The following is a 14,941-nucleotide window of genomic DNA, read 5'->3' on the forward strand; positions in this document are numbered from 1 at the left end:
TCAAACGATTCAATCTTGCTCAATGGAATGCTATAAACTCATTCTAACTATAAAACTGCGTCTGTATAGACGATTTAGATTTTTTGTAAACCAACAATTTGGTATTTTTCGTTCTGAAACACAGAAGATTGAAAAATTGTCTCACAAAACTTCCAAATTAATTGCAAATCATGAATGCCAAAAAAGGAGCTTGGCGCAATTGCTTACTTTTGCGGACAATAAAAAAAGATCAACAACATTGATTACATAACAAAAAAGTAACAGTAGCAATGAGTGCCCGATGAATTGTTTCGAATTGTATGTGGAGAATATGATGCACAAACACAGTAGGTTAAAACCTTCAGAACGCAATGGAAATATGATTGAATGTAATTGTTCAGCTAGTTTTCGAATCGCCAAATAAAATACTTTTTCTTACTACAAGTATATAAACTCATTAAACATGCAAATGACAGAATTATTTATATTTTATTTGGCGATTCGAAAACTAGCTGAAAAATTACATTCAATCATATTTACATTGCGTTCTTTTCAGTTTTCAAAGAAAATGAAAAAAAATGTAGGTTCTACGGTCTACGCAGAAACATTATTGAACTAAAACTCACTTAGCCATTGCGTATCACAAACACTTCTTTTTATAGATTTGGAAATTTTCTTCAGGCACTTTTCAAAGTCACTTTATTTTCGTTTCGATGTTTATTTATTTTGCGATATTTATTTTATTTTGAAATGATTTCAACGCGGAATATAACAGCAAATTGTTTACGTGAATATGAATTCGCCGGTCTATTGTTTTACAGTGAGAATTTGAGTACAGAGGATACTTGATGTAAACAAACAAATACATGTAAAAATCATATGGAATCATATGAAACCGAACAACGCGAGTGACTGAACGACGAGACACATTCACACACGACGCGATTCGTTCTGTGTGAAAGAAAGAGAACAAGAGATAGACAAACGAAAGAGATGTACCATATACACCGCGTAGCCGCAAGTACATTGCGCGTGTATGGGACCGTCTCATACATGCGCGACATGCGTGCGGTGTGTATTCATGCGGTGTGTATGGTACATCTCTTTCGTTTGTCTATTTCTTGTTCTCTTTCTTTCACACAGAACGAATCGCGTCGTGTGTGAATGTGTCTCGTCGTTCGGTCACTCGCGTCGTTTGGTTAAATGTATTTGTATTGACTTATTGACTGTTTCTATATCCAGCCTGTATTGATGTGTTCATAGGAAATAAACACGCAAAATTGGCAAATTAAGTCATTGAATCGTATGAAAAATTATACTCCTTTTTGAAAAGAGATTCTGGTGATGATTCGACTCCGTATGCAAGTCAAGTATTTAACTATAATTAAATAGCTAAAATTGTTTTGAACTTAAAACAATAATGTCAACAAACTTCAAGCAACAATTACTCTAGGCAAGAAATATGTGATGGTTTTATCGGTCAAACAACGCAGAGCGCATACATGAATTTGAAAAGAATAAATAACGTAATTTTGCCTTCGATTATGATTCCGGAATTGAAATGCGAACAATATTTCAACAATTTCCAAGTGCAAATTAGATAAATCAACGCAACATTTAAAGATAGCGTAAAATTGTTTGCATTTTGTTGCACTTTATCGTGTGAATTGTAAGTGCCATTCAATTGCCCGCTTTGTGAATGAAAAATCCATAGGAATCTCACTTAATGCAATACACAATTCCTTCGTTCATTTCTTTTTATTGCCTCACCGAGATATCTTATTACTTCGTATATTCTACGGAATTTGACACCAAAAAATATCTCGCAACTCGAGCCATTTGTTTGTTACGCGATTTTCGGTATAAATTGCAATCGAGAGAAGTACTCTTACTTTTTTCTGTACAATTTCCACCAAATCTTCATTTTTCTCGACGCTATTTGAATAAGAAACGGCGATTATAATTATGCGATTTTTTCCCCATTTTCTATTGAATGTCTGAAGTTTTCGTCGAATTTACTGTGGCTTTCCTGACACCGGTAATCCTAGATTCAACGATTAAATATTTATCTTTTCATTTTAGTTAAAAATTTATATCCTTTTTTGCAGTAATTTTGCCGAATTTGTGAACTTCATTAATTTTGGTAACAGATACAAAAACAATTGCTTCTATTATTTCGATCAATTATATTTTTATTACTGCAATTAAAAGTGTGAAAAGAATACTTTGTCTATCAATTCATTAGTTGATACTACTATCTCGATGCAATTTTCGAAAAGAAAATTTAGAAAATAAGAGGATATATCAATCGAAATAGTTTTTTTTTCGATTGCATTTTCTGATCAATTGATTGAATTCAGCGGCGAACTAAATAGATACATAAAAGAAGCAAAGATTGAAAATCTTTTATCGATAACGAAGAAAAAAAGAGCCGTAAGTAGCACTATGTTTGTAGCTGAAATTGATCCATGAATATTAATTATGACACTGTCTTGTTGCTTCTTCGCACATTTACACTCCCTTTTTTGACTGCTGCTGCTGCTGCTGCATCATTAAATTTCGCCGATGTTATAAATAGATGCATAGGTTTTTTTATTCATTTTTTTACTTCGACGCTCGCGCGCGTTTGCCAATGAGACTGGTAAAACTAACACAAAGCGGTGGCAAAAGGGAAGCAGAAGAAGAAGGAAAAACGCATCGTATCAAATAATAAATGTGCATTGAAATTCGATTCTAAAATGCAGAAACCCAACGCATAATGAGAATCACGGCCAACGAATGCGTGCAGCATTTTTAAGTAATGAATATCTAATTGTATTTTCTTGTTGCCTCTTCTCAACAAGGGAGAAGAACCAGCGAAATATTTCATGCGGTAATATTAGAAATATTTCATCCCGTGCTCCACAATTTTTTTTAATCATTCCGTTTGGTCCGAATTCGTTGGTGAATTTAATTGCAGAGATTCAACTCCTTCATTCCTTTCTTCCTTTTACGAGCCATAAATGCAAATGATTTTAACACTTGATGATGCTCATCTCTTCTTCTGTTTTATTATTGTATTTTATCATTCGCGATTCACTTGCTCAGTTTTATGTTTGGTCCGTTCTTCAGCCAAGCTAAAACACATCGGTGCGATCATCGAATGCATAAAAATCAACATATCAATAACGCGTAGAGAAATGAAGAGAAGAAGAAGCAAAAAATAAAGAAGCAATAGTTCGCTTACGATTGAATTGCAAATACTTGAATTGAAAATGCTTAAGAGATTTTGTGTGAAGTGTTTTGTGTTTCAAGTAGAGAGAAACTTCTGATGATGACAAAAAAACATTCAATGCCAACCGTCATTTCCTTCATATTTTGTTGTTGCTAATGTGCTCATTTGAATTACTAACACAAACAATTGATGTTTGCGAACCACTAACACCATTAGGCAAAGAATATCTAAATCTTTTGATTTGAATCATTTTTTCCTCGACCAAAGCGTGTAAACCAACAAATTACCCTATGTCTTATCATTCCTGAAACGTGAGAAAACTCATCTTTCGAATCAAAACTCATCTCTCATTTTTTATCCGTTTTTAAGGAGCCGATAAAATTGAATCCGAATTTCAGGTGTGTTTCGAGAAAACAACAATTGAGACGTCGATAATTCATAAACTTCAGGTAGAATTTATATGGCTGTAAGCCAATGAAAAAGTTTGTGGTAGCAAATAATTGTTGAAAATTATACAAAAATTGGATTTTATATCTATTTGTCTCAAATGATATTGAGTTTTGTGTACAAAGAATTAAATATTCAATCGGGATTTGAAACTAGGCTTTTTTGCTTTGCGATTTACACGACATCGACAGTATCGTTGATGAATATTTTTTTGCTTTGTTTGATCTACGCTTGTAATTCCGCCTAAGTAGAAATGCTAAGTAAAAGTTGCTCTCGCTCTCTAATGATCATGCAAATAATGCAATTGTCGGATGAACAAATCGCAATGCTATTGCTAGAGCAATGCGCCGCAGCACACATTCATCGTTGGCAATGCAAAAACAATCACAACTACTCTGTGCAGAAGGCTGAGATAGAAGTAATATAGTTGATTCAGTTGACACATTATTTGTATATATTGACATAAAATTCATTTATTACTTGATTTCAGATATTCTGGCTGATGATTGTTTTTGGAAACTCAACTTATTTTATCGCAAATTGATATATAAAAAACACGTTAAAAACAATAAAACCAATGGAAAATGAAGCAAACAATTGAATATTCTAATAGTTGGGAGTTTTGATAGCCGTCGAGTTTTTTTTCAATATGACTGGCTTCTTCTGTCCAGAGTAAATTTAATTTTCAATACTGAAAATAAATTTGTTGTGTCCTCGATACTAGCATCGATTAGGTTCCATTTAAATGATTTGGCCACGCTGCGATTCCACAAATATTTCGTTGTTTGATGTCCTTTGCCCTTTGGCATGGAATATCTACATATGAAAATAATAACAATCAGAAGTGAAATGTTTCACTTGAAACATAGAAAAACTTGTTCACAATTTCATTTCTTTCACAAATTCATTTATTTGTCAGTTGATTTTTACGACACATTGAAATTTCATTCACTGTCTTCAAGTATTCCGGGGCTTTTTTTTGCTTTTTTTGTCAATACCTCTTCTTCATCAGTTGAACGTCGGCGTTTCACCCCCTTTTCCCTAACGTATTTAAAATAGTTTTGAAGGTACTCCTCGTTCTTGATGAAGCTGTATGATCGGTCCGCCCTATAAACGACATTGAATATGAGGCGAACCGTTGCCTGGTATTTCACGAATGCTGGTCTGCGAGGAATATTCCTATTTTTGGACATTCCGGTAAAAGAAAACGACTGAAGTAAACTGATATCGAAACAGTGCTTCATCATGTAATCGGCAACTTTGCGGTATTTACCCGTTCCGGTTGTACCACCGATTCGTGACAGAGAGCGAATCTAACAACATTTGAAAAAGAAATATAACGAACTGTGTATTGTGTAAATTTATGGAAAATATTTACCAGATTTTTTCGAAAATCGTTGTCTTTTTGCAACCTATTTTCCAACATCTGCAATTCGTCAAGGTTTTCAAGCGGAAAGATTTCTTCGCCGTCATCTTCAAGTGAGTCACGCCTTTTTTTTGAAATTTCCAAATTCTTGATGGCGTTTTGAATTTCACTGACTGATTTTTGAAGATCAGCGAAATCTTCTTTTGAAAATGAATCTTCTTGCTCCATTTCAATATCTGCAACTGACTCACTTGCAATTGACACGACAAATTTGAATTTGAATTTGATGTATACTTTGATGAAAACATTATAACTATCTTTTCAAATTTGAATTTAGAAGCACGAATCAAACAAACGTGATGGGAAAAGTGCACTGTTTCGATATCAATTTACTTCAGTCGTTTTCTTTTACCGGAATGTCCAAAAATAGGGATATTCCCCGCAAACCAGCATTCGTGAAATGCCAAGCAAACGTTCTGATCGGAATGAACGTTTGAGGAGCACTCTTAAAGAAAGTGTATGATCCACTATTTATAAGAAGGCAACGAAAAAATCGCCAAGGTTAAAGTTTGTTCAACTTCATTCCCATTAGCTAGCTATCAACCATAATTTCAAGTCACTAAGTGATTTTGAATTGTGGTTTTTTGCATCATTTTCATTTAAATAAAGATCTTATCGATTCAAAGAAATGACATAGATAGAGTTAATTTTAGACTTGCTTTACGTCTGCAAAAGTTGTTTTTGGTTGATACGAATGATCTCATATGGGCCAAAATCTGAAACTCTCACGTTCAATTTTTCATTTTTTGTCAAACAAATGGTTGTAACGTCACACAACTCTGAAATTAAATGTGTTTGTTGTTTCGAAAGAGATATATTGCATTGCCATATTTTTTGCAGAAAAGAATGAGACATCACAGTTTTGAAATGTTTGCCCATGTGTTGAAAGTTGTTTACATATTTGAAAAAAATATTTAACGCGAATATACTCAAACAATAAAACCGGTATAGTAAAGAATGTATAATTTATTGCAAGCCCAAGCGCAACAGAGAGTCGATGGAAGGGAAAAAACGTATAATTCTATGACATCCATTGCATCCAATTTGTCTCGTACTTTAGATATTTTTTCAAGTCTATGCAACGGAAAGTCGCTAACATCGAAATTAAAATCGTAGTTTGCTCTGTATGATTTTGGCATAATATATTTTGACAATTAAATTCAATTTATCATCAAAACTCGAATTGTTTTGAACAAATTTCTCTCGTTTATTTGTGCTTTTTTGGTGGATGAATTGTGTAATTTTGTAATGAATGATGAAATTCCTTACTCTTCATGGCAAGACCCACACAAGGTAAAAAAAATCTCTAATTAAGGATAAAATGTATCCTTATCGTTTTATTTATTCCTTTTTGTATTCTTTAGAATCTTGGCGCACGTGAGCGACCAACTTATTACTATTTAATCGGTGATTGTATTGATTCCTTTGGACAACAATTGCCAACCGAACTGGACGTCATAAAACTCTACTGTTTTAAATGGAACTTAAACGAATCTGATGCTGATAAAATCACCTGGGTCGTAGATTCTATTGAAACAATATGGAGACAAGCTGGAATTCCAGCAAGAGCAACTTCAAGCATTCGACTGAAATTCAAAAATTTGGTAGCAGAATTTAAATCTATTCTAAATACTCGCCGACGAAGCACTTTGATACAAGTGAAAAAAGAAAATGCATTCCTTCAGAAAAGTGGTCGATTATTTGATGTAGTGAAACAGAACTCCGAAATGAAATTATCCAATTTGAAAATGCTGTTTCTGTACAATCAACGAAATAGCAGGACTCAAAATATATGTGACATGAATTTAAGCGAAATCCACTCAGAACTTGATGATAATAATTTCAGTGAAAATTCCATTGTCTCCGGTCGAAATACTGATAGTGAATTTGATAGTGAAAGTGATACTAATTCTCACGAAATTGATTACGATTATTCCGAAAGTAACAGTGATGAAGAATATTATCCTTCGAGCTCTGAAGAAGAACCGCCTCCAAAAAAAAAATTAAAGCAATCAACGATCGAAATGTTGGATAGCGCGAATCTAAGCTACAGGCAGATGAACCTTGCTGCCAAAGCATTCATCAAAGAGTTTGGTGATGAACCAAGTGACTATTGTATAGGTAGTTCCACATTTCATTCTAATTCTACCAAAATTCGAAATATTCACATCGAAAATATTTCCGAAAAAATAAAAAACGGTAATTCGAAGTTAGTTCTGTTATTCGACACAAAAACTTGTACTCAATTGAACGCGGTTCATTTGCCCAGGGAAAAACGATTTGCGATAGTTGTGCATAGTGAAAAATGTCATTTTGGGCTTGGAATTAGTTGTGTTGATGACAGTACCGCTGACACTTTATGTGATAAGCTGAAATGTGCTGCTACTGAATTCAATTTAATTCATCGTCTAATAGGACTCGTCTCCGACACCGAAAATACAAACCTTGGTCATTTAGGTGGGACATGTGTAAAGTTCGAGAGGGAAATTCAGAAAGAACTTTTGCGGCTTTGTTGTCGCCATCACGTATTGGAGTTAGTATTGAAAAAAGTTAGTCAAAACTTACTTCAAAGCAAAACACCTGAATTCAGCTTTGAAGGTTCTACGGAAATAAAAAATAAATGGAAGAATTTGAATAAGAATGATTACCGCCAGCTAGATGAAGAAGAATTTGCAGGCTGTCCTATTTTATCAGTGTTAAGAAAGCAGGCCATAGAGCAAATTACCAACGCTACAAGGAATCTGGACGTAAGAGACGACTATGCAGAGTTAAACGACATCTGCTTGAAGCTTTTGGGCGTCCGAACATCGAAAAAACTGCGTGTTATTGGTGCAATGAGCAAAGCCAGATGGATTTCAAGAGCGCTGTTGATTGGAAAAACGTACCTCCTGAGGGATCAACTTGATTTGAATGCCGAAACGATGAACAAATTGAGGAGAATTTGTATCTTCGTTTGCTGCCTATATACCAAATATTGGAACCGAGCCCCGAATGTTTTAGACGCTCCATTCAATGATCTCTGCTTTATGCAACAACTTCATATGTTTAAAGAGGTTGACGATGAAATAGCACTAATTGCAATAGATAGTATGAGGGAACATCTGTGGTATCTTGGCAGTGAATTAATCGTGCTTTCATTATTTTCAAATAAAGTAACAACAGCTACTAAGAACAAAATGCGTCAAAGAATTCAAAGAGACGTGACAGATCGTGATCAAAATTCCTTGAAATTTTTCATGGATGAGTCTACTGATTTTGGTGATTTGGATTTGGAGTATTTTATCTCGGGACGATCTAACTTCTTATTCCAGCTGCTTCAAGTAATACCAAACTTTCTCGAACATGATGCGGCGACATGGGAATATTATCTATCTTATCAAAGCATAAAAAATATGATAGAACAATCAATTACAGTTGTGAATGATGGCACCGAGAGGTTTCTTGGAATTTCTGGAGACATCATCAAGTCACAAAGGGCTCGGAAGGAGCACTACTTCAAGGACTTAGCATTTTCCAAATTTGACAAAAATAGACGTTCTGTTGCTTTTTGATCAATAAATGCATGCAAAATTTATTCCATTAACTTTTTTTTATACCTATTTCTTGACTAAAATGTGGTTTGATTTCCTGTATACTTCTTGATTTCATAATCATTCGTCATTTAACAAGACTCGAGTTTTTAGCTTCATTTCACATTCACATCCAGTTGAAAAAACTGCGACGATACACAAATGTGAAGACATCGACAGAAATGACATTTAATTTTTTATTTGTACATTACGCAAAAATTAGTGCAGAATTTAAATCCACGAGAATAATAGAGAAAATGAGAGTTGGGAATAAGCGGAATTCCAAAGAAAGTTGTATCGACACAACACAAGATTTTAATCTATTCTAAACACTATCCATAGTTCACAAAAAAAATGTGCGAAATTCATTCGAAATAGGTCAACCACTAATGACGAAACATGAAATATGTATTGTTTTGAAAATCTGTTTCCTTTGTCTTCGACTTTTTTATCTAATTTGACCAACAACTGAATAATAAAAAAAACCGAATGTGAAAATGCACCGATTTTATTTTTTGGCGTAAGCGGCTTCCTGCTGCATATACTTTAAATATATGTAAAGTTGAAAGTATTTTGAAAAATCCAAGTGTCAGAAGATATTCATTTTAATATGGACAAAAACTCGCAAAATGTTGGTTAATTTTCAGCCCAAAATGAATCTAATTTCAGTTTTATATTGGTTTGATATCGGTTTGAATAATAGAAAAAAATGAGTCATCGCGTATAGGTTACACTTCAGTTATTTTTTGGTGATTTCTCCATAACAAAGGCCATCCGCGGAAAGAAAATATTCTGGTTGAAGTTTCCGTTCATTTTACTGTCCAAAAACCATATGTTCATATACGGTTAAAAAAAACGGAACACCCTAGTGCTCATTCAGCTTCCTAATTGGTAGCAAATCTCAATGATGTCTTTTGTCTGACTTTTTCCAATGTTCTCGCTCGATCTATCCTCTCCGTTTACAGTTACAATGTTTTGAAGGTCTGTCTTGAGTTCCAATTGTGATAGATTCCGAGAGAGATTGTTCAATGTGAAATGTGTGTTTGTTTCTTTTCTCGATTTAGATTGAAAGCAGATGCTTCGAGATTTTTCAATTTCGAATCCGGTGTTTTTGATTCGGGTGGCGACGCCGATGCTTACAACGGCGATGAATCGTCCACATCGAACAGTATGTTAAATAAAATCCAACAACAACAACCGAACCAAAGGCCTTCAACTTTACAGCAAAATCGACGACCGCATCCACGTACGCGATTCTTTGCCATATCGGCTGCCAAAAATGTACATAGCTCAATCGGTAGCGGTAATATTTTAAGTTTTAATCGGAATCGCAAAGGTTGCATATCGAAATCGGCCGATGTAATCACACCAAACAACGGATTTGTGTCCATTTCTTTGCTGTTCGTTGGACTCAAAAGTCCTCAAAAATAGACAGAAAAAGTGACCGTAATCGTAAATGATATTGTGAAGCGGAAGAAGGATTACAAGTTAAAGCGGCGAACGGTGAACGAATGGAAATCAAACATACCTGCGACCTAAAGTGCGTGATAAACAACCAAATGAATTTCATATTAAGTGATGTTCAGTACATTCCGGAGATTATGTAAATGTAAATGTTTATTAACGTATGATAAATTGGTTCACAATGGTTGTATTTGACATGGTAGGATTCAATGAGATTCAGTCCAATGGACTTTGCAGCATAGTGACAAGTTATGTTTCTTTCGAATGATTTGTTTGTTTGTTTTGTTTGGTTGATTTTTGTGTTGTGGAAAATCGCTAAAGTTAAAACCACAATTTGATGGTGTTTTTGATTTTAAAGTTTTTTTTTTGGGTTTTTTGTTTTTGGTTTTGAATTAAATAAATAAATATAATGGAATGAAATAAAATAATAGTGAATAGTGAATTTGGCCTAGCGTATTGGATACAATGGGTTCGCGATGATTCGGTTCAATTATATACATATTTACATAAATTCGATTTCTCTTATTAACTCAAAATCTGAAGTAGTGCAATTATGTTCGAAATTTACGAGTAGAATTTGCATAAAATTAATGAAATGTGGAATGCCACTTATTTTCTCCACGAATGCTGTGGGTGTTCTGCGTGTTAAATTGAATATTAGTTTTATCACTTTGTTTTGAAGAATGTTGAATTTTTTGATGTGTGTGCATGCAGCCGAAGACCAGACTGGGCAGCCGTACGTGAGAATGGGTCTAATGATTGCTTTGTAGATTAGTAGTTTGTTTGTTGTTGACAATTGTGATTTTTTTGCGATTAACGGGTACATGGCTCTGAAGCATTTGTTGGCTTTATCGATTGTGTTGGATATGTGCTCACCGAAATTCATTTTCGAGTCAAATGTGATGCCCAAGTATTTCACATTTTTTGACAGTTCGATTGTGTGGTCACCGTTTTTCAAGGTAGCCGACGGAATGCGTTTGCGTTTGTTGTCGAATGGGAAAATGATGCCTTGTGTTTTGGATGTGTTGATTTTTATTTTCCATTTGACGAAATATTCGTGTAATTCGGGAGGCTGCAACATTGACTTCTTTCCATACTAATTTGACGTTTGTCAGTGGTGAACGATTTTACAGCGCAATCTGCACATATTTGACTATTCGAAGTGAACTAGCTGTCATCAATATCGATGAGTCATCGATGCTCAATTTTGGGTCATAAACGGCACATTTGCAATTTTCAATGTACCGTTTACGACCCAAAATTGAGCATCGATGACTCATTGATACTGATGACAGCTAGTTCACTTTGAATAGTCAAATATGTGCAGGTGGCGCTTTTTGTGTTTGAAGCGCAACGTTGCAGCTGCCCGGTGTAATTCGTGAAGCGATTCATTTAGTCTCTTGATTATTGTGTTGGATCGTTTAGCTGAGGTGTACACTCCCGTGTCGTCGGCGTACAAAGCGGCTTGGGTGTTTGTTGTTATTGGCATGTCAGCAACGAATAGCGCATAGAGGATGGGAGAAATGCATGTGCCTTGTGCGAGTCCAGCTGGAATTTTGATTGTGTTTGATTGGGTGTTGTTAATGTGTACTGCGAAGTTTCTTTTTCTTATGAATGAATTAATCATGCGCACCATATACGTTGGCAGTTTCATTTTGATAAGTTTGAAGATAAGGGCGTCGTGCCAGATGGAGTCGAATGCCTTTTCGATATCAAGTAGTGCCATGCCGGTGGATTTCTTTTGTAATTTGCTGTTTTGTACAAAACGTTTTATGCGCATGGCTTGGTGGATCGTTGAATGGCCCCTGCGAAAACCGAATTGGTAATCGGGGAGTAGATGTTTATCTTCGACGAAATCGATCAATCGTTGCTGAATTACTTTTTCGAGGATTTTTCCAATTGGATTTAGTAGACTAATCGGTCGATAGCTGGTTGGATCGGATGGTGGTTTTCCCGCTTTGAGAATCGGTATTATTTTTGCTGTTTTAAATGACGTAGGCCAGTAACTCGTTTTAATGCATTTGTTGATGATTTCGGTGAGCCATTCGATTGCAGCAAAGGGCAGATTTTTCAGCAGAATGTTTTGAATGTTGTCTGGACCGGGCGATTTGAATGGTTTGAGTGCTTTGATGATGTTTTCGATTTCGTTGACAGTTATGTTTGGAGACGCGCATTGCATGTTGCTCATCAAGTTGAATGAGTTGATTGTGTCAGTCACTGTAATATCGTTTGGGTGGAAATAGTCGGCGGTGATGGTGTGTGACTTTTCGAAAATGTTTGCAAGGCAATTTGCTTTATCGCAGTCGTCGAATGATTGCACGCCATTGATTTTGATTTTGTCCAAGTGCGAATCATTTTTACCGCGGAAACGTTTTGAGAGGTTCCACAGTTTTTTGTTGCCTTTCGATATGTTACGGAGCTGTTTATCCCAGTCGGTGTTTAAATCAGCTTTGATTCTTTCATTGATGAGTATTTGGAGACGATTGAGTTGCGATTTCAGCATACTTTTATCTGGCTCAAGTTGAGTTCTCTGCCACTGGCGCTTCAGGGTGTTTTTCGCTTGAATTAGATTCTTTGTGTCAGCGGAAATTCGTGAGCGGTTGTCATGCGTTTGCAATGGAATACTGTGTGCTTGTGCTTCCAATATCAACTGTGTGAATGAGTCGATGGCATAGTCGATATCTTGAGACGATTGAGGGATTTGCAACTGTTGCACTCGGGTGTTTATGCGGTGACGATATTTGATCCAATCGGCTTTTTTGTAGTTGTAGATTTTTTTCGACGATTGTTGGATATTTTCGTTGACTGTGCAAATAACTGGTTCATGGTCGGAAAACAATTGTCCAGTGTGTGTTGACAAGTCGAACGGGAAGTTGGCATTAGACAGAACAATATCAATGGTGGACGGCGATTGGCCTGAATGCGGAAAATGCGTATGCTCTGGTGTGTTGAATACCATGAATGTGTTTGGTTGTTGGAGATCAAAAAGCAGTTCGCCTGCTTTGTTATTCGTGGTGCAGTTCCAAGATCGATGTTTGGCGTTAAAATCTCCGAAAATCATGAATTGTGTTTGTGAATCAGTTAGAATTTGGATATCATGTGTGAAGTGTATCGAGTAATTGGGGCTGTATGCGACTGCAATGCATGTTGGGGTGTTGTTGATATTTAATTCTATTGCAGCGTTTTCGATGAATGTTGTGTTGAACGGCGAACGAAGTTTGTGTGCTATATCGTTTCGTACGGCAATAGCAACACCTCCGTGTGCTTGGTGTAGTCGGTCGTTGCGATAAATGATGTAATTCTTAAGTCGGAATGAATGCGGTGGCTTTAGGAAAGTTTCGACGATTAAGAGAATATCAATGTTTTCTTTGAGTGTATAATGTTCGAGGTGAAATTGTTTCGTTAGAGTTGTAATGCCTTGGGCATTCCAAAGGGCTATTTTCGGTGGGCTAATTGCAGGCATGTTGAAGTAAATTTGCGATGATAGTCAATTGATCGATTTTAGTTTTGCATTGTCTCAGTTCATGAATGCTGTTTAGAAGCAATTGCGTGACTTCGGCGAATGACCATAAATCGTTTGTGTTTTGCGTTTGAAATGATGATGATGAAGACGATGCGTTGTTTTGGAACGCAAAATTTGGTATCGGTTGTACATTGGCGCGAGGCTGTGTGTGTACGAACGAGTTACCTGCGATGGTTGCGAAAGATGCTGTGAGCGGCTTTGGTTGCGGTGCACGCACATAGCGGTGATCGTTGTTGGTAGTGGTAGCATCTCTGTTGTTTGGGTGTGTGCGATTTGTTGATGCTGTGCTCTTTTTGTTTTTGTTTCGTGCTGCCTCTTTCGTTGTTTCGTACTTTTGCCGGAACGGACAGTTTGGATCGTTGGCTTTGTGATTGTGTTGGATATTCGCACTCGCACAGTTAAAGCATCTGTACACTGGGGTTTCGGATAGAGCGCTGGCTGTGTTACAGTCTTTTGTGAGGTGATTGCCACTACATAGAATGCATACACAGTAACGACTACAGCTTGAGGCTCCGTGCCCATACATGCAACAACGGTAGCATTGTGTTGGTCTGTTGGTTGACGGTCTGAATGGTTGCCATTTGATAATGTGGTGGTAAACAACTTTGATGTTATTGAGCGATTTCATATTTACTTCGCGCTTGTTGAAATGACACAAGTACAGTTTGTTGAATGAATTTGTTTTGAACATAACTATTTTCACTGGTTCAATATTGTGTTCGGTTTTTAGCTTGTTTACGATATCATTGATTGGCACTTCGGACAGCCCGGATAGTATCGTTTTGAATATTTTAATTTCACTGTCTGGATGCGAAAAAAAGATTTTTTTCTCTTTTAGTGCTTCGATAATTTTCGCTTTTTCGTCTGATGTTTTCGGGAATATTTTTTCACCAATACTAACGAGTTTGACGTCTGTGTCTAAACCGAGATCGGATACAAATGTTTGGATGTTTATGTTCGTGTCGGTGACTACGATTGGCGCGATTTTCGGTGCGGTCGGAGTGACATCACGGTCGGCGATGTTTTCTTCTTCTGCGAAAATATTGAAGCGATTGCTTAACGACACTTGAATTTTGTTTAAAAAATTGATATTCTTTCTTTTCACTGACTTTGAGCCTTTCTTTGGATTGTTCTGATTATCGTTCGAATTATTTGATTCGTTTTTATTCTTGGTTTTCGGCGAACGTCGCCTCTTTCTTTTATCAACCATTGTTACTAGCTATTGCGGTGGCACGTCTGTCTCTGTCGGCTGACGCCACGTAACTGGGAGTTTAAATCTCCTAAGCGTAAGCCAAATAGTAAAAAGTGGCTGTACTGTC

The 14,941-nt window shown here is 36.1% G+C and overlaps 1 protein-coding gene across 1 annotated transcript; it reads right to left on the minus strand.

Annotated features, from left to right (window-relative positions):
• Positions 1–4,079: 4,079 nt before the first annotated feature.
• Positions 4,080–5,510, minus strand: LOC129572512 (uncharacterized). The gene is made up of 3 exons (XM_055452476.1): positions 5,019–5,510; positions 4,639–4,953; positions 4,080–4,456 (listed from the first exon to the last, which is right to left on the minus strand). Exons 1-3 carry the CDS (start codon positions 5,232–5,234, stop codon positions 4,382–4,384), a joined length of 606 nt encoding a protein of 201 aa, XP_055308451.1. The 5' UTR covers positions 5,235–5,510; the 3' UTR covers positions 4,080–4,381.
• Positions 5,511–14,941: the final 9,431 nt, after the last annotated feature.

The sequence above is a fragment of the Sitodiplosis mosellana genome, unplaced genomic scaffold (genome assembly GCF_009176505.1).
Source record: "Sitodiplosis mosellana isolate CC-2019 unplaced genomic scaffold, AAFC_SMos_1.0 Smas_scaffold_5145, whole genome shotgun sequence".
Classification (NCBI taxonomy): Eukaryota; Metazoa; Arthropoda; class Insecta; order Diptera; family Cecidomyiidae; genus Sitodiplosis; species Sitodiplosis mosellana.

Coding starts and splice junctions, on each gene's coding strand:
- LOC129572512 (XM_055452476.1), bottom strand. CDS start 5,234: ATGGAGCAAGAAGATTCATTTTCAAAAGAAGATTTCGCTGATCTTCAA. Junction 4,954..5,018: donor ACGATTTTCGAAAAAATCTG/GTAAATATTTTC, acceptor AAATGTTGTTAG/ATTCGCTCTCTGTCACGAAT. Junction 4,457..4,638: donor GTTCAACTGATGAAGAAGAG/GTATTGACAAAA, acceptor TTTCATATGTAG/ATATTCCATGCCAAAGGGCA.